At 35.3% G+C, this 21213-nt stretch overlaps 1 protein-coding gene across 1 annotated transcript; it reads right to left on the bottom strand.

Annotated features, from left to right (window-relative positions):
• Positions 1–656: 656 nt before the first annotated feature.
• On the bottom strand, positions 657–15935 carry LOC128546883 (uncharacterized). Its single transcript, XM_053518283.1, has 3 exons — positions 15443–15935; positions 8501–8691; positions 657–2052 (listed from the first exon to the last, which is right to left on the bottom strand). Exons 1-3 carry the CDS (start codon positions 15495–15497, stop codon positions 1774–1776), a joined length of 525 nt encoding a protein of 174 aa, XP_053374258.1. The 5' UTR covers positions 15498–15935; the 3' UTR covers positions 657–1773.
• Between the last annotated feature and the right edge of the window lie 5278 nt (positions 15936–21213).

Here is a 21213-nt window from a genome sequence, read left to right on the forward strand (position 1 = left end):
TTGTTTACATTTGTAATCGTAACCGGTGGACTTGTAAAAACCACTATATATTGAAAAAAAATCAAAGTATGCGAAGAGCTCAGGTACGGTCTCTACATATTGCAATTTTTTAAGCCTTGATGGTGGAGAAAGATCTCAGAATCCGCTATGGAATTTGTTCAGGCATGAGAGGGTACCCGTTAAAGCCCCTAATCTAACGCAATCAAACTTCCTCATTTCAGACTTGTACAACTCTACCTATAAAGGTAAAAGATAAGGGTAGATTTCCCAAAAGCGCAGAACACCCCAGACTCATAAATAGAGCTGAAAACTTGTGTGAGGTCCTCTTTTCATAAACTTGTGTGATGTCACTTTTTATCAGTCTAGCAAAAAAATGAGTTTAGGACGCTATTTTATTTATTTGCCGAAGTTTTTAAGTATATTATAAAGCTTTGAAAAATCAAGGTTAAATCAACTTTACATTGTAGAATATCTTTATCCGAACGTGCAGAACCACCTTAAGGATACGACAAAACAGGCATGTAGACAAGTATCAAAGCAGCTCACTCCCAGTGTGATCAAAACTGAACATCATGATTAATGCAGTAATAAGGCCGTTCAACAAACTTCACTGCTGCCTAGGAACTGCCAATCGTGAAATAAAAAATGTCAAAAAATATAGCATCTTTATTTTAATAAAAAAAAAATGTAATACAGTTCTAAACTATACATGCAAATAGATAAGCAAACGAAAACGAAGAAAGAAAGAATATGTGTATCAATAAAAGTAGATATCCAAAGCAATTGAACTGGACTAAAACTTGTACCAACATTACCGCACGGCGTTTTTCTATAGTCTGACAAAAGGAACAATACTAATTTTGTCGTAATAGTCTACTATTTTACGTTTTGATTAAAGAAAATGTAAAATAAAAGTATAGAAATAAAAAGACAAAATAATGGAATGAATTTTAAGACAATGGATGCATGACGCGCAGTATATAAGCATTCATTCAGGTTGAAGAAAAATTAGAATCAATCTCCGCATACAACACGTTATTTTAGGAAAGAAACAAAGAGCAGTACCATTTTTAAATAGCAAGTATGCGCTGTGATATTGATCAGAAATACAACGTTGTACTTTATTTCATCAGGAAATTACTTGTCAGAAATACTTAGTAAAGGCTATATCATAATAATGAAACCGGAATTTAACATCAGAAAAGGTAAGATGAATGAAAAAGGATTTTTCACATAAATCGCAACAACTAAATATATACATGTATTTTGAAAATATTCTGGCATGTGAAATGACTTCAAAAGTGAAGGATGGACCAGAAGATGGTAACAAGCGGAGTTCCGCAAATCGACCCATTTTATTTCAACATTAATCGAACAATTGCGCAGGTACTAAAAGCATGCGAACATAAGAAGGACAACTAGATCTCAGTACGGAAATGTGGGACCACGTAAAATATCCCCATAAAAAAAGCTAAAAATCCATGTTTCAAATGACTAGTATACAGTAGAATTTCTCTTTTACATCTTTGTTTCTTCTTGACTAACGTGTTTTACACTTGATAAAACAACCGTACTTCATATAAAGATCAATGTGGTCGAGGTCGTCAATGATTGATGTACCATGTTAAATACGTAATCCCATTTTAAATGACAGTATTTTGTTACAATTCATCTGCATTTCAATGTGTAAATGTAAAACTATGTGGCTATAGGCCATGTAGAAAGCAAGTGTACACCGATAATAAACAAGATATGGGGACCTTTCTAATTGCTCTATAATATTGTACATTTGCTTTTTTCAGGTTGTCCATCTCCAGAAAACAATTTTCCTTTGCCTTTGACGCCAATGTCCCTATGTTGATCTGATGATTTGCCTAAATCTCGAGAAACATATGTTCCAGATATTTCTTTTCCGATTACGAGAAACAAGTCCCACCGACGTTGGACTGGATCAGCTGTTCTTGATTGTTGAAGGAATCTGAATAAATCGTGTATGTCGTCTTCGCTTTTCTTGCTATAACACAAAAATAAGTCTTTGACAAAGTCCCACTCCTGGAAATAATAAGAAGACAAAAGAAAATATAGGTTTCCTAGGCACCTAACATGATTATCAACTTACAAAGAAATTTTTTATACACCGTACTAATCTTTGCAGGTGGTTAACAAAACTTTGGTCAACAAATAGATTTGGTCAAAACTTATGCAATAGATCAATTACATGTATTTGTGTTCAAAACGTTTTTGGCACACATCGTATTATCACTGGAAGTGCTTTAACACTTTGATTTTCCTATCCTGGTTGCCCAACCAAGATATCGTTATTTAAGCATAAGTATATCGATCAAATAAAGACATTTTGCATAAGGAATCATATAAGCACAAGTTGTCAAAGATTTGCATTGGCAATAACATATTTTTCCCAAAATTCATTAGAAATGCAAGTTATAAAGTTGTTATGACCTCCCAATGTCTATCTCGGTTGCGTCACCAAGATAGATTGAAAATGAATTAGTTCCAAAGCTACACACTGTTTTAAAATTGTCTTTTGTTTCAGATAGTTAAGATATCTCAATATTTATTAGAAGCAAATGTAACATTAGAATTTATATTGATATCAAAATAAATAATCCACTTTTTAAACGTTTTCGTAACAAAGTCCTTTTTCCCTTAAATAATTCTCTTAACAGAAAACTTGAATAATGAAAAATGTCATAATATTGTTCAATTGTGATAAGCCACTTTTAAGAGGAAGGTCCATGTTTCAGAGAAAAAAGGTTGAATACCATCAAATCATAGAAAGAAAACATTGTTTAACATGAAACCTTAACAACATATAAAACATTTATATTGTTCTACAAAACTATTGTCAATTTACTTCTATATATTTTGAATTCCAAAAAGGGACTTCATGAAAGGGCACACTTTTAGACAGTTCGGAGCCTTTTAAAACTCACCAATTTTTTAAAAAGCTGTGTCATGTCTTCGTTTTGATGCATTTGCAACAACGTACCAGTGTTTAAACTTATCATTACTACGTAAAACATCGTTTTTGACAATTGTTTACATTTATTTCTTTACAATTGGCATTCTTTTTAAAAGGGGACAACTCCTTTAGAAGTATTAAATATTCAACTCTATGGGACAGAACAATAAAATATGTATTCGACAGATAAGTTGTTTGTCAAGATGCTATTCGTTTACTAAAAATTTCTGTTGTTATGCAAAATACTGCTAAACCTTAAAGGATATCGACATAATCTTTTTATTTGATAAAAGAAAATTTAACTTTACCCCTGAAAAAAGAATCGAATTTTTTTTTTAATTATTTCTAGCAAAATGTAATCACAAAAGTAAAAGACTGAATTATGAATATGAAAATTACAATTATTTGAGAATTATTATTATTAACGACACTTAAGGAATCTGTTCAGAACTACATACCACATGAAGGTGGTAGACAAGGTACATAATGTCATTACAAAATGAATCGATATATAGTGTTTATTATAACTTTCTCTACTTTTCTTAATAAATGAATATGCATAAAGACGAGTACACATTTTAACTTCTATTGGCCATGAGATAAAAATTTGGGTTTGGTGCACCATTAACCTGCTTAGCTTCATAATGATGTTAACACACCACTAACCGATCCAAGGCAGTGTCCCACTGTCACCTTGTTTTGTTAATTTTGACCGCATTAGCTATATGTTTTACATTTTAATGTACTTTGCATACATTTTAATAAAGTACACCTTCATACACACACGTTTATATGACTCCATAATTTGTATTCTTTGAACGAGGCTGTTCCTATCAGATCTTTCTCGGATTTCGACGCACACAGAATAAACAAAACCCATGGAGAATAGACAAACAAATGGACTACTTGAGAATCTGTTTTGGGTAAATCTTATGCAAACAGACTTTCAAATTTTCCATGATTTGAGTAAATTTGTATTTAAAAAAAAATTACTTATAAATGTGAAATCTTAGACATTGTTTATATGGAAGGGGATATCCGCCATTTCACACATTTTATTAGTTGATATTTCATTATGACAATTCATTTCCCATGCTGGTTTTTATAAGCGCATTATCCCTATTTGTATGTACATAAACATTATGTCATTTTAATAATGACACTATAGTCAGTATTTTAAAGAAATGTTGTTTTTTTTCAGTTATAAATTTATATAATTTAATCAAAAAAGGGAAAGGCAATTTTGTTTTGATGTTAATTGAATCTGCTAGAATTTCTTTAATTATTTAAAGAAGTAAAAGAATTTTCAAAATCAACTTAAAAATGAGAAAGTTATGAGCCTTTTAATATTTGATTATAAAAGGCGGTCGTTTTGTTTCCATGGCAACAAAAATCAATATGGCGGATTAATTAAATTTCCTGACACATATTTAAACTGTGTTTACCTATTTCAGTAAAAAAAAAATATCTATTTTTTTCTAGCTATAATGAAAGAAATTACCATGTTTTACATCTTACACACAAGAAACATATAAGATTAATCTATTTAAAGGGTTATTTGCTAAATAAAGAATTCAGTAGTGTGTAAATGACGTCATAAACACACAAAATGGCCGCCCCCCATAACCAACAATTTTCTTAAATTTCAAACTGACATACCTTTTTCAATAGTGGTCCGATTTTGAAAATTCTTTCAGCGTTATGAAAGGCTTGAGGATGGCTTTCATTTGAAATTGACGTATTTTCAGGCTTTCCTTGTCCTTTCAAATGCAAACATTTTAATTTAAATCGAGTTGATTTTTTTCCAATTGCAAAGTTCATTTTTTTGTTACATTTTTGTTGTTTTCAAAACATAATTTATATGTAGATACATAAGCAGCTGTACTTTAAAAAACAGAGGCATAAATAAGATCTTATCTATGTGTTTGATAAAAACGAACATCATTCGCACAATGAAATGTTGATTATCAAACATACTAATCATTCTCATAATAATGACAGCAACAAAATACCATTGTTCTCATAATAATTTTGACGTTATAAAACGAAGCCGAGAACCAGTCCTTATTGTTACGAAAGAGGTCGCCGTATAATAATAACTGCTCCCTCTCCGGTGCAACGATTATTTTAACCTCGTAAAACATACAGCGATAAAGTGTTCAAACTTGCAAACTATGAAATTTTTGACCATGTCTGAAAGGGTTTAAACCCGGTTCGAATCCCTATGACCATGATATATACATGTATTATACATGGTCTTGTAGGCACAGGTCCTAGCGAAAGATTGAGATCCTGTTCGGGTACATAGTATAGCCCGAGGGGTCAGGGCAAGTCGTACAAGGTTACACGGTAGTGTTGGATCTTAGAAAATCTGCCTATTTTGACTACGTCAAAAATAATTTCATTAAAGTTCGACCTTGTATCACTTAAACATATATCCGTATAAAACATTGATGTGTATTTATGGATCCTGGCTAAGGACTGACACAATGTTCGAGTGCATTGAATATCCCTAGGGGTCAGGGCGGGTCGTATAAGAACATAATTTCGTCTTCTAACTTCGTATTTGACCAGGCTTAAAAGATTATCGATCAGGTTCGAGCACCTATGCCAAAGAAATATAAATATATTATAAATTGTCATATAGATATCAGTCCTGGCTATCGAATGAGACGAAGATAGCTTGAGTATCTTACGTACCCATAAGGGTCAAGGCATGCCATTTAAGGTCACCTGGTAGTGTTTAAATTTAGAAAATATGTCTATTTTGACTATGTCTGAAAGGCTTTAAACCCGGTTCGAGCCCCTATGACCATGAGATATACATATATCATACCTTGTCGTGCAGGTATGTAGGGTCGAATAAGAATACCGTTTTGTCTTCTAACTTCGTATTTTGAACATGACTAATAGACCGAATTCGAGCCTTTAAGCCAAAGAAATATACATATACAATGTATCATACATGGTTGTATAAAATGTAAGTCCTGGCTATTGATTGAGACCATGGTTTAGTATCTTAGAGGTTTTAACCCTAGAGGCCAGGACATGTCATATATGGCTACAAGGTATGCCTACAACATAGAAAATACGGCTTTGTACCATGTCTGGAAGGCTTTGGACCCAGTTGAATCCCGTTTGGCCATAACGTGTACCAGTATTATGCATCGTCGACTAGATGTGGGTCCTGGCTACAAAGTAACACGATGTTCGAGTACCGGAGTTGGCTATGGTTGTCAGGGTGTTATGATGATATGGCTCTTCCGACAAGGTCCATCCCTCAATTTAATATATGAAGTATGCATATTTTCACGAACAATTGTACATTTTGAGACAGTTCCCCGACAAAACCGTCGATGTTAAATATATACAAATTACATATCTTTCTAGACAATGTTTAGATTTAAATTATTAATTTATAAAGTTATTTCATTAAAATATCTTGTGTTTGAAACATTCTGCAATAATTTGGAGTTAATGAAAAACACTGAATTTTTCCATACGGAAATGTACGGAAACACAGCTTTTATTCTTAATTACGTACAGACGGACGAACTTATTTTTTACAACCTTTCAGATATTATGTTTTTATAAAAATAAGTGTTAAGCTTTTATTTGCAGGTATTGACGCAAATAAATAGTTAATGTGAGCACGTTTTCCTTATTTTGCGGCTAGTATTTTACAAGTCAAAAATGCCAAAGCTCAGCCAATGTTCCCGACGGCGAGTCCGTCGGGGAAAATTTGATTTTCATATTCGGTTAAATGATAGTTTCAACTACTTATTAAAAGAAATTTCAATTTGATATCTTGTTCCTAACACTTTTTATGATAAAATGAAATTGATGAAATTTTCGCAAAAATGCTACAAAAAAATACCGTTATACGGTCCCTATAGCAAGTCTTCAAATCGTACAGACGGACAAAACTGACCTGAACCTATTTATTTCTATAGAAAAAATAGATATATACCAAAAGTGTGTTACCTTAGTTGTCGTATTTTTTTAGATAAATAAGGTAAATTTACGTGTTTCTTTTTACGTTTGGACTGGTCGACCATTAGGATCGGGTTTAAAACTTGAGCTATCACTTAATGAAATAGTTATTGGAAAGTTCTACAAATTCATGTAACTTTTATTAAGATATCCGTAGTACTTTTGTCGTAATAATTAATTTAAAATTACCATTTTTAAGAACTGATTTCAGGCCTGGGGCCCGACCCCTCTAGTGACCGGTCTGATCCAACTAGGTGGTTCTGAATGTCTTTTTATTGTGTAGTATTAAACAATACGCAATATCTAGATAAAAATGTCAAACTCTACGAGAAAAATACAGTTTTCGACACTTTAATTTCGATTTCAAAAATTCGATATCAGAGACATATCCGACATCAGGACCCTAGGGGTGAGAGGGAAATGTTCGAATCTGACCTGAATCTTTTGCATATCGACTGCGTAACCCCTGCAGGGCTTTGCCTCTGTGTGCCCATTTTTAAGCCCTTTAGAAAAAATCCATGATTTTACCTGGTAGTCTAAGAGCTGAAAAAATGAGATGGTGAAAGTGAAAATTAAAAAGCGTGAATTATTCTGGGAACTTGGAATTTTCGATTTCCTCATTTTTTGCGGTTGAAATTTTTTAAGGTCGGAGTTAGGGGTCGGGTCAAGGCCAACCGTTTTGTAGATCTACTTGAGTACCAACCAAAGGCCATCGGAAAATCCCGACCGGGTTCACTTTCGTAGTCGAAAAAAAAAAGACTTCAACTCTGACCCCTTTGAGCTTTGACCGTTTCTTTGGTTACTACAATGCATTATGATACCGTGGTCATTATTTAAATGTTCAGAATTACTTAAGCTTTATTTTTTTAATGGAACGGCTGCGAGTGGACTTATTTTCTTAGTATAAAATATTGTCGACACCGGTACAAGGAATGTTTATTATTTTTTATAGTTTTACCAGTTATTCCCCGTTACTTAAAAGGGCCCATTTTAGCGCAAAGAATCGAATTTAGCTTTGCAATATACAATTGAAATGACTAAAATGACATTCATATGACCAAATCAAAATAAAATTGAATATAGGAATAAGAAGTTTATCAATGCCATTTTAAGCATACTTCAAAAGAAAAAGTTAGCAAAATAAATTCTTAATAATATTTAAAATAATAAAAAGTTCTTTAAGTAAATTTTAACTCAACGGTTTTCATATTGTTGGCATAGTTAGCAAATTGAATACTTAATTATCATTAAGATATCTGCATATGAATTCTTATGACTGACTTTAATTTTCATTGGTTACAACATTAAAAGTAGTGTTATAATTAACATATTACAAGTTTACATATAAATAGGGTTAATGCACTTCTAAAAAGCATATCGAAATTTTAACTACTATAATGTGTGAAGTGGCGGGTATCCCCTTCCATATGTTTACATATATTTTCTTGGGAAGTGGGATTGGCAAAAAGTGCAAATCTTTAAAGATAAGTAAATCAACCACTAGGCCTTAAAATAATACTCAACCTCTTGTGGAATGTTGCGCCTTATCCATATGACTGTCGGCTTGAAGATGTCTAAATGCTTATTGGTGTTCAATAATCTTAGGGCAGATATCACCTCTGACCAACAATCATTTATCCTTCCGGATTGAATTCCAATGTATTTCAGATGTTCGTCTACCTCTCTCAGACACTCGATACCGATATCGTAGTCATCTGTATAATAATGAAACATTGCGTTATAACTGCAGTTGTATGTAAATGAACCTGTGTCAGATAAAACTATGTGTTATGATTAAAAAGCAGGCGTAATAAATAAGTACTTAAATATAGTAAAAAGCAAACCTGTTAAAAATCACTTGTTAGTACTTAAAAAATGTAGGAAAAAAGCTTAAATAAAGTTTTAAATTATGACTTTTGAATTTTACTTTTAACACACACGTCCGGAACAAAGAATATTGTATTTTCATTTATTAATAAGGTGATTTTCACACTACCACCACTAGAACCTTGCATAAATCTTCACAGATGTATGACTGGTATGTACAGGGTATACGTATTCAAAGATATATCATCGAGGCTTGTTGCGTTTAGTCTACTTACTGAATTTATTCAGTTATTGAGTTATAATTTAAGATAATGTACCTTGTCTAAACAAGCGTGTATAGATCTTATATAAAGGTGTCCCTAGGTCAAAGAGTTGTGGATTAAAACCCAACCGAGTGTAGAGTTACATGTACCTCCAGAATACAAAAATAATGAAATCATGCTAAATCATAGATTAAAAATGTATATTTTCCGAAAATATTCAGTGGAAATGCTAAATGTTTTTCGCCTTATCAATCAGTACTTGTAGTAATGTATTTTTTTTGTACTAATATACTTTATTCATCTTTCTGTAGTATCTTGTATTAAATCACATGACATGCAGGGTTGCTGGATAAACCAGTGAATATGTCATAGGAACGGCTTAATTTAGAAAGGTGTTTAAAACAGATCAAACGTCAAATAGCAAAGGGTCTAAATCAAACTAATTAAGGCAGACTTTCAGATAATTCATTGTTCCGAAACCGTTATAATTGTGCAATATAATGAAAAAAGGGATATAATATTCCTGTAACAAACTGGAATCTGCTGTGGTTATTTGCAGCAATTAATTCATTCGTCATTTATTTGACTGTTTGGGTCAAATTGATTGAATATTTAACGATGTATAGAATCTAGACATAATGCCTTGGGCTAGTAAAAAGCTACAAAATGTCTATCCTAGTGGTAAATATTTTCTTTTTATGCTCAAAGGATTATTGGTAAATTAGCTTGATCACTGCAACCGTATTAATTTATATTATCACGATTATCTTTAAGTTATCATTTCATTTGTACAGATACATATTCTACAGCTCCCTTTCATTCTGTGTATATATCAACAACCTCTCAGCAAATGGAAGAATAATATATTAAATATTCTGAAAATAACCAACATTTGTTTTTCATGTAGAAAATCATGAACTTGAAAGCATTTGTTACATAGGCAAATTGACAAGATATATACTCTTGAAATTTGTGTTTTTCATGATACATATAAAATGAAAAGATCTCTGTCCAAGTGTTACACAGATGATAGATAACCAGTACAGAAAATTCTTTGCTATGAATTCATAATATCGCACTATTGAAAACTGAAAATCTCTATCTCTCTCTCTCTCTGTGTAAAATAACTATTTACCGGTAACCCACAGAATTAGAGAGTATATGTATGGGAACACATACTATTTTGACAGGGTTTTTTGCATCATATAAAATTACCTTTGGTGAAATGAGGCATTTCCAAAGCAAGAAATGTATGTTTTCTCCGCAGCTTTATACTTAAAAAGTTCCAAATTATTGTTACTCTTTATCTTTTTTGGATTTAACGTCGCACCGACACATGATAGGTCATATGGCGACTTTCCAGCTTTAATGGTGGAGGAAGATCCCAGGTGCCTCTCCGTGCATTATTTCATCAAGAGCCGGCACCTGGGTAGAACCACCGACCTTCCGTAAGCCAGCTGGATGGCTTCCTCGTATGAAGAATTCAACGCCCCGATGAGGCTCGAATCCACATCGAAGAGGGGCAAGTGATTTGAAGTCAGCGACCTTAACCACGCGGCCACGGAGGCCCCTTTGTTACTTTTTAGGTCTTTTGCTGTTTATTAACATTCTGGTAGTTTTTTTGATGAGTTTTTAGGGAAGTACAAAACAATTACCACTGAACAACTCCCACATTTTTGTACGTTTTTGTTAATATTCAATTCTTCCCAATTCAAACATTGCATGGTAAGACTTTCCCAAGTTGATAGGTGTGGTGGCATTCTCAGAATAATGAAAAAACGCATGTTTGATATTCATTTCAAATTGCAAAATATACACATTTACGAACTTAATACATACTATGATATATCGCAAGTGTTTTATTCATACTCCTATTATCATATGTCGAAAAGATTTTAAATAAAATTATTACTATTTATTGTTATATACTGCAAAACCCGATGCAAGAAATATGTATGCTCTATCACAAACATCTACAGACCATTATGTAAATTTGTTTAGTAACAAGTTGGTTTCTCACCGCCACAAAATGATGTATACATTTGGCTATTAATGATGAATAGGTTTACATGGTTCAAAAAGAGAGACGTTACGGTCATAGACGAATCAGTGTATAAAATCACCTAAACTATGATCTTAAATTGACATTGTATGGGCCGCGGTTACCGCCAAAATTAGTAAATATACAATCCATTCCTAAACATGTCAGTCAGTGCAGTGCATTTCAACGCCGTCTAGTCTAAAATTCCATCCCGTCCAATATATTTGCATTCAACGCATTGCATTTTGAGACCATTTAATACAAGACTTCATTCCATCCATTTAAACATGGAACTATAAATTGAAAAACTTGTTACGATGCACCGTCATAATGAAATCATGCAACAAAACATGATACCATGTAGCTCAATGTGAAGCCGTTTAACACAACATGAGTACGTGCAGTGTAAAGTGAAATAATTTATTACAACTTGACGCTGCCTAATGCATATTTAAACCGCTCTGTGTAATTAAGAGCGGTGTATAAAATCTTGATGCCATTGTCATAGGACGCCATTTTAACAGTACACCCACTTAACTGATATTTTGTTATTATCAGCGTTCTATATCAACGTGTAATCACCAATGATAAACCAATAGTCTAAAATCATGAATAACAGTTTAAATCCTATACTTGCCCTATATGTCGGTCCATTATTTTCTCAAAAACTTGCTCTTTGGTCTCCTATTCATCATTAACAATTACTAACCTGTCACCCGTAACTAAATCTCCAATGCTCGGATACTATGTGTAACGCTTCATTACACATGATACCTGGTCATTGTAGTGATTTAGTTACATGTTACTGAGGTAACATTATATATTTTGCATCTTTAATAAATATTTAGGATATTTACTCTTTTCAGGTTAGTACATTTTTCCTATTTGATAAAGTAAAGTACATCAATTATAATAATTCATAGAAACGTAATTTAGCTTTATATAAAGTATACAGCATTGAAATCTCGAGTAATAGATTTTTAGTCTGAATAGATACATGTATATATGAACTTTGACCTCGTTGGATACATAATTTATGTTTACATTTTACTATCATTGTGTATTTATTAAGATCATAATTCTTCATTAACCATGATACCTGGTCATTGTAGTGATTTAGTTACATGTTACTGAGGTAACATTATATACTTTGCATCTATAATAAATATTTAGGATATTTACTCTTTTCAGTTGTCTATCTGGCATTGACATATTGAACCCACTCTACCAAATAAATGTATGCCGACTGGGCTACGTCGACACCATGCAGTCCAATGTGAAGACGTTTAACACAACATGAGTTCGTGCAGTGTAAAATGAAACGATTCATTAAGGCTTGGCGCCGTCTAATGCATACTGAAACCGTGTTGTGTGATTTGGAGCGGCTTATCAAAATTTGATGCCATGCAGCCAGATGTGAGCCGTTTAACGACAGTAACAGTTCATAACTTGTTATAAATATAGACTCTGGATATGTTTTCATAAGAATATCTTAAATTTTGTACTAAAACCGACTTCGTGGTAAAATTCTAACATTTAATTTCAAACAGTTCCTGCGATTTATCTCAGTATTAAAAGGGACCATATTCTCGGGAAACATCTTTCTTCTTAGTTTACGCGTTGTGAGAAGTATGATTCGTGAAACAGACTCAGTAATAGAAATAATAGTGACAAAATTACCACTAAAATTCCAGAGTTAATTACTAATAATATAAAATCAATGTTAACATGGATTTCATACGACCTGTAAGAGGATTTGTCAGGGCCGGATCCAGAAATTTTTGACAGGAATGGAGAGGGGAAGTGGGCACCAGTTTTGAACAAAGACATCACCGCCGAGGCGCATAGCAAGGTATTGGAGTGGAGTGCCTTTGCCAATGTTAGGAAATTCAGGGGTTCTTCCCTAGGGATTTATTTGAAATACAGGTATGAAATGGTATCCTCAGGTGCATTAAATTTTATTGGTGTGTGTACTCCCCTCCTATTGGGGGATCAGGGGGCTCTCCCCAGGAAATTTTTTAAATACAGGCATGAACTGGTGGCCTCTGGTGCATTTTTAGGTTTAAATTTTGAGGTATTGTAGGAGTACGTTACCTTTCTTGATTCGATGGTCAGGGGCTCTCCCCCTATAAAATTTTGAAGTACAGGTATGACATGGTGGTCTCTGGTGCGTTTCTGGGTCTAAATTTCGAGATAAAATATTCCTTTGCCAAAATAGTAGGGTGAATCTTTGATGAGTATAGCCAACTTGGGGAGGAGGAACGGGCCCGCTATGAACCGAGCGGGCGTAGCATGTACTTGTGGAGATAAAGTTAATACTTGTATGAAATCCAGGAAACTGACTGACCAACTTAAATGGAATACTGTTCAAAAACTGCGACATAGTTAGATCTACCCCACCACCCATCCCCGAAAAAGCAAACAAACAAACAAACAAACATTGACAAAACATTGTACAGTGAAGTACATGTAATTTAGACATTCTGTCTAGAAGCATTAACATGTAAACATTGATTTTATATTATTAATGAGTAACTCTAAGAAGAAAGATGTTTCGTTTCACAAACATAAGATCCCTTTTAATACTGAGATAAATCGCAGGAACTGTTTAAAACTAAATGTTAGAATTTTACTTCAAGGTCGGTTTTAGGACACATTTTAAGATATTTTTATGTAAAACTGATACAGAATCTACATCTATAACAGGTCAAACTGATAGTCTTATAAACCTTTTACAATGCACGTACTCGTGTTTCTTAAATGGTTGCATGGCATCAAATTTTGATAAGCCGCTCCAAATCACACAACGCGGTTTCAGTATGCATTAGACGGCGCCAAGCTTTAATGAATCGTTTCATTTTACACTGCACGAATTCATGTTCCGTTAAACGTCTTCACGTTGGACTGCATGGCATCAAGTTTGTATACACTACCCTTGATTACACAGAGCGGTTTCAATATGCATTAGACGGCGTCAAGTTGTAATAAATCATTTCACTTTACACTGCACGTACTCATGTTGTGTTTAAAGGCTTCACATTAAGCTGCATGGTATCATGTTTTATTGGATGATTTCATATTACGGTGCATCGCAACAAGTTTTTCAATGTATCGTTCCATGTTTAAATGAATGGAATGAAGTTTTGTATTGCAAATATATTGGACGGGGTTGAGTTTTAGATTAGACGGCGTTGAAATGCACTGCACTGACTGACTTGTTTAGGAATGGATTGTATATTTACTAATTTTGGCGGTTACCGCCGCCCATAACACTGACCTTTAAACTATGATTATTAATCTTGGTCACCTAAAATTTTAGTTAGGAATCTAGATCGTGCGTGAAACAACCTATTTGTATATCGTGAATATTTGTGCATGCATAGAAATAGACATGACATGAAAAGAAAAGATATTAAACATTTGACATCATAGTATGACCTAGGCATTAGAACTAGATGTCAAGTGTTATTTTCTTTGCTATGGTGCATTTCTGTGCCAAATAATTTGAATATCTGTTTAAGCAGACCGGACAAAATAAAATCAAATTTATTTAGCGCTAGTCTTATAACTTCTATGCTCCGTGAAAATGAATAACCCACTCCTGACATTTAAGTTGTAAATCTTTGACTCATTAGCGAGAGTTTGTTTTGGGTTTAACGCCGTTTTTCAACAGAATTTCAGTTATGTAACGACGGGCAGTTAACCTAACCAGTATTCCTGGATTCTGTACCAGTACAAACCTGTTCTCGGCAAGTAACTGCCAACTTCTCCACATGAATCAGCGGTGGAGGACGAGTGATTTGAGACACAATGTCTTTTATCAATTTTTTTCACAATAGGCTGGTGCAATCTCCGTTTCTAAATTATATGATGGCTTCTTCTACTTTTATGGGAATAGGAATCTAACTTTTAATCCTCAAAAATGGTTTTATAATCATATTTTTCCTTAAATATGCATCATGTAGAAAATAAAATCGATTTATTTTTTGTCAAATTAAGCCTGTCGCTAACAAAATATTTACTCAAACAAAAATTAAATCATTCTTTCACAGACACTTTGTTGTGTTGGAATAATGTAGCATCTGAGTGTTCGTTCATTTCGTTACAGTAAGAGGAAAATGCTGTGATTTTATCAGGTTTTTAGTGCTCGTTATGCTAGGGTATTCCGATGAATTTTCAACTAACCAATTTATATAGTGTCATGCTGTATAAAAATTTGTTTTATAGAGAATTCCAAAGGTTAAACGTAAAGATTACTGTTCTTAGACATGATACTGTATATACAGGTGACTGCTAAATAAATGTAGATTAGACTGTGTAAGTAAACCTTTTTACCTCCTTTTTTGATTGTCTCCAACCTTTCCAACGCGTCTTTACGTTGTACGTGCATTCTTTGAACAAAATGCTTTCGCTCAATAGCCGCCTCCGTGTCTTCTTGAGGCTGCCGATAAGCCCTTTCCAATATCTCTAACTTTAAAAGAATGCAAATATAATAAATATGTATACTGTGATTTTATCAAGTATGAAAAACCAAATAATGAAAAACATTAGTCTATTTCCCTGTTATAGTGGCGTAGAAAATTCTCTTTGTGACGTGTCTGATTTTATAATCTATAATAAAACATTCGGAGTTATCAAGCTAAGCTAACAGACGATAAAAATAAGTACTTGGTTTTGTATTTTGTAGAAAGAAACACTCGTCCACTAGTCCATACGCAAACTAAACGTTAACCCCCACTTTGTAATTTAAAGACGCAGAATGTATTTCGATAACCCAATAGGTAAGATAAAGTGTTGGGTTGGACAAATATTATTGTTACAGCTTCAGGTAAAATAGGAAAATAGACAAAGTTAAATAGCCATCCGAGACCTTGACGTTTTCACTGGCGACACGGTTCTTGCCCGTGACAAAACGTACTGTTATAATAATGGTCATTTGTGCCAAGGTCTTTGGACGTCCTGCCAGTACCATTTTCAGCTTAACACGATTTAGCAAACAAGTAACATAATAAAATATTTGTGTAGCATTAGAAGTAATAAGCCTCGTGTACAGTATACGTTATTTTTCAAATCTTAAGTGAGATCTTTAGCTTTGAGTTTGAAATGTATGTTCTTTGCGGAATATACTATACTATGGCGATGTCAAAAATATCAATTTATTTGTATAAAACAAACACAATTTGTCGCCATTTTGTGTATGCTATTTTTGTTCGCGTGACGTCACAATGGCGTCTCTCTATCCGGTTCGCGCGTTTTGTATTTATACTTGAAATGGATTAGAAATAAAAAAAAAAGGAGAAAAAAAAATAAGGTTTAGAAAGAAACCTCCAGTATTGTCACTAACGAAACTTAAGAGTTTCAGTTAGAGGAGTACGTCTCCAAAGCGCAGCAAGTCCAGGTTGCGCAGCAAGTCCAATTCGGAAGAGTAAGTCTTCCAAGTGCAGCAAGTCCAGGTTGCGCAGCAAGTCCAGTAAGAGGAGCAAGTCCAATTCGGAAGAGTAAGTCTTCCAAGTGCAGCAAGTCCAGGTTGCGCAGCAAGTCCAGTAAAAGGAGCAAGTCCAATTTGGAAAGAGTAAGTCTTCCAAGTGCAGCTAGTCCAGGTTGCGCAGCAAGTCCTGTAAAAGGAGCAAGTCCAATTTGGAAGAGTAAGTCTTCCAAGTGCAGCAAGTCCAGGTTGCGCAGCAAGTCCAGTAAAAGGAGCAAGTCCAATTTGGAAGAGTAAGTCTTCCAAGTGCAGCAAGTCCAGGTTGCGCAGCTAGTCCAGTAACAGGAGCAAGTCCAATTCGGAAGAGTAAGTCTTCCAAGTGCAGCAAGTCCAGGTTGCGCAGCAAGTTCAGTAACAGAAGCAAGTCCAATTCGGAGGAGTAAGTCTTCCAAGTGCAGCAAGTCCAGGTTGCGCAGCAAGTCCAGTAAAAGGAGCAAGTCCAATTCGGAGGAGTAAGTCTTCCAAGTGCAGCAAGTCCAGGTTGCGCAGCAAGTCTAGTGAGAGGAGCAATTTAAATTAGAGGAGCAAGTCTAAGAAGCGAAGCAAGTCTAAGAAGCGAAGCAAATCTAAGACGTGAAGCAAGTCCAGGAAGTGAAGCACGTCTAAGAAGCGAAGCAAGTCTAAGACGTGAAGCAAGTCTAGGGGTACAGCAAGTCAAGTATATCTAGGAAACCTTCATCGTGTATACTGCTTGGAAGATACCTCAGATATTGTCACCATTATAGTTAACCCAAAACTTGATAAATTGGGGGCTCGTCCGGGATCTACTATAATAATATTGCAGCTATCATAAGAAGCATGATGTATTACGATGAATGGTTGGGACTTGGCGAGAGACTTGGATTGTCCGGTGGAGACTTGATCCTTTTCATCAAAGATAAGGAAGAGGAATGTATAGCAAGGGAAGAGAGAGCTCAACGACGTGATGAAGAAAGGAGACAGATGGAGGTGAACTTTGAACTGCAAATGAAGGAGAGAGACTTAGAGATTGAGCGTTTGAGTGTCAACAGAGTAGACAGTACTGATACTTGTAAGGCGTACAGACCTAAGATTCCAAAGTTTGATGAAGAGCATGATAACATTGACGCATATCTGGAAAGGTTTGAGAGATATGCTCAAAGTCCAAAGTGGGAAGAGGAGAGCTGGGCCTTAAGTCTTAGCTCGCTTTTAACAGGAATGGGACTGGAGGTGTACACAAGCATGCCACAAGAAGAGGCCTGTAATTACGATTCTCTCAAGAAAGCTATCCTAAGGAGGTATCAGTTGACTGAAGAGGGATTCAGATCTAAATTTCGACAAAGTAAACCAGACCAAGGAGAGTCGGTCTTCTAATTTGTGTCAAGAATGAAGAGATACTTCAATCGTTGGACTGAACTGGCTGGAATAGAAAAGACGTATGAATCCTTATGTGATTTAATGATAAGAGAGCAGTTTATTGAAGGTTGTTCGGCCGAATTAGCAGTGTTTCTGAAAGAGAGAACACCAAAGTCGATGGACGAGATAACACGTCTTGCAGAGCAGTACATCGAAGCACATAAGGGGACACCTTCAATATTGTCAAAGAGTGTTGCGCCACAAAGGAAGCACAACTCCACCAGTCATGAGCAGTCCAGTCGAAAGACTGGAGAGAAGAATGGGTTGCGAAAAACCTGCTTTATATGTATTAAAGCAGGCCATTTAGCGCGTGACTGTAGACCAAACAGCAAGAGTAACACTCCAAAGAGTTGCTTTATCTGTAATAAAGCAGGACACTTAGCCAGAGATTGTAAGCAGATGAGATCAGCTCCAGCAAAGAATGACCAGAAGTTAGCAGCAGTGTGTGTTCAAGCAGAAGTAGAAAGAAGTCCATTGAAAAACAATACTGAAGACGGAAAATTGAAGTTGGCAAGTGGAGAGTCAGTCCCAATACTTGCAGGAGTTTGTACCATTGACAGCTTAAAAGGGGAGAGGAACTTAGAGGTACAGAGAGGATTCGTAGGAACAGAAGAATTAAAAGTGTTAAGGGACACTGGATGCGAATCCGCTGCTGTAAGAAGAGACTTAGTCAAAGAAGAGCATTTTCTAGGCAAAGAAATAGTGATGATCACAATAGATGGGGACGCCAAAGTTGTACCTATGGCGAAGATATGGGTTGACACTCCGTATTACATTGGAGAAATTGAGGCAATGGTACCAAAATCGTTGATTTGTGACTTAGTCATTGGGAATGTTCCTGGTGTACTTGATAGACCTGATCCTGAATGGAAAAAGAAGATTGCTTATACATCAGTAGCTGCGGTTATGACAAGATCACAGAGTAGAAAAGCAGAGCTACCAACGAAAGCACTGAATGTGCCGAGACCCTCCTGTGAAACAGAAGTTAATGTGGAGACATTAAAGGAATCACAGAAGGAAGATAAAGCATTGCAAAAAGTGTGGGATTTAGCAAAGACAGAAGACATGCTCGAAACCAAGGGTGGTGCAAAATACAAATTTGCAATAAGAAATGGAGTGCTGTATAGAGTTTATCTTCAGACGAAAGGGGCATATGACTACGAGACCAAACAGATTGTCGTACCAGCGAGCAAACGCAAAAGAGTGATGGAACTTGCTCACGAATCGATCGTTGGAGGACATCTTTCAGCAAAGAAAACTGAGGACAGGATCACGTCAAGTTTTTATTGGCCTGGGATTTCAAGTAAAGTTGGACGATTTTGCCGATCTTGTGACAAATACCAAAAGACCATTCCGAAAGGCCGAGTTAAGAAGGTTCCTTTAGGAGACATGCCATTGATTGAACAACCCTTCCACAGAATAGCCATAGATTTAATAGGACCTATTGCACCAGTGTCAGACAGTGGAAACAGATATATATTAACAGTGGTTGATTATGCCACGCGATACCCAGAAGCGGTAGCATTACAACGAATTGACACAGAAAGAGTAGCAGAAGCACTTCTTGACATCTTTTCGAGAGTAGGTCTTCCAGGTGAAGTTTTAAGTGACAGAGGCAGCCAATTTACATCTGACCTGATGAAAGAAGTAAGTCGTCTTATATCAGTGAAGCAACTCTTCACCACACCATACAACCCGAAGTGCTATGGATTTTGTGAGCGTATGAATCGAGTCCTGAAGAGCATGTTAAAGAAGATGTGCCAAGAAAGACCCAAAGATTGGGATAGATACCTTTCGGCAGTATTATTTGCCTATAGAGAAGTACCACAATCAAGTACAGGATTCTCACCCTTTGAACTTTTATATGGAATAACAGTGCGGGAACCAATGCAAGTGTTTAAAGAAATATGGACAGCGAAAGAAAATCCTGAAACACAGAACACATATCAATATGTATTTGATTTAAAGCAGCGGTTGGAAGAAACGTGCAAGATAGCAAGAGAAAGTCTAAACAGAGCTCATAAGACATATAAACATCATTACGATAAGAAAGCTCGCAAACGAGTATTAAAACTTGGCGACAAAGTACTACTCCTGCTTCCGACAGATAAGAATAAGATGATGCTACAATGGAAAGGACCATATGAAGTTGTTGAGGCTATCAACGGAGTTGACTATAGAATAAATGTTGGTAATAGAACGAGAACATATCACATTAATTTGCTAAAGAAGATTGAAGAACGCAAAGACACGATTGCAGCAAGTGTGGCAATTATAGAAGATGACAACCATATTCAAGGTGGAGCGGTAGATGATGAAAGTCTTCTAGAGTTTCCAGGATATACAAGTGGTGAAACATTTTGTGATGTCAAGATCTGTGAAAGACTTACTCAGGAACAGAGATAGCAAGTCTTAGATCTTCTTCAAGAATTTAGTGAGGTGTTCTCTGAACAACCAGGAACAACTCCTCTCATACAGCACCACGTCGATCTGATTGACCAGAAACCTATCCGAGTGAAGCAGTACCCAATACCATACGCTAAGCGTCAAGATGTGGAAGGTGAAATTAAGAAGATGCTGGAAGCTGATGTTATAGAACAATCTGTATCCGAGTACAATGCACCTATCGTAATTGTAAAGAAGAAAGACGGAAGCAATAGATTCTGCATTGACTTTCGACGCCTTAATTCTGTAACCAAGTTTGATACCGAACCTATGGCTAGTGTGGATGATATTCTGGCAAGACTGAAAGATGATAAGTTTTTTACAAAGATCGACTTATGTAAAGGTTACTGGCAGATTCCAGTTGCTGAAAGTTGCCGAAGAATGACAGCATTTTCTACAGACAGAGGGAGTTACCAGTTTAAGAAAATGCCATTTGGAATGGTCAACTCTGGGGCGACCTTCAATCGTATGATGAGGAAGCTGCTAGCAGGATGTAACAACGTTGATAATTATATCGACGATATGATAGGACATACTCCAACTTGGAATGATCATCTTGTTATGCTACGAGACCTCCTCCAAAGACTTAAAGAAGCATGCCTTACAGTTAAACCATCAAAATGTTTTATTGGGTTTGGCAATATTGGATTTACAGGACATATGGTTGGAAATGGAATAGTTCAGATGGAAGAGGAGAAACTTAATCGCATAAGGCAAGCAGCAGTTCCAAAAACCAAAAGACAAGTTAGGGCATTTTTAGGATTAGCGGGCTATTACAGAAAATTCATACCTTCATTTGCCG

This window comes from Mercenaria mercenaria, chromosome 11, assembly GCF_021730395.1.
Source record: "Mercenaria mercenaria strain notata chromosome 11, MADL_Memer_1, whole genome shotgun sequence".
In the NCBI taxonomy this organism is placed as follows: domain Eukaryota; kingdom Metazoa; phylum Mollusca; class Bivalvia; order Venerida; family Veneridae; genus Mercenaria; species Mercenaria mercenaria.

Excerpts from the sequence above, each read along its gene's own strand:
- LOC128546883 (XM_053518283.1), bottom strand. The coding sequence starts at position 15,497 with ATGCACGTACAACGTAAAGACGCGTTGGAAAGGTTGGAGACAATCAAA. Across the intron at positions 8,692-15,442 it reads GGAGACAATCAAAAAAGGAG|ATGACTACGATATCGGTATC; the intron begins GTAAAAAGGTTT and ends ATTATTATACAG. Across the intron at positions 2,053-8,500 it reads GGCGCAACATTCCACAAGAG|GAGTGGGACTTTGTCAAAGA; the intron begins GTTGAGTATTAT and ends TATTATTTCCAG.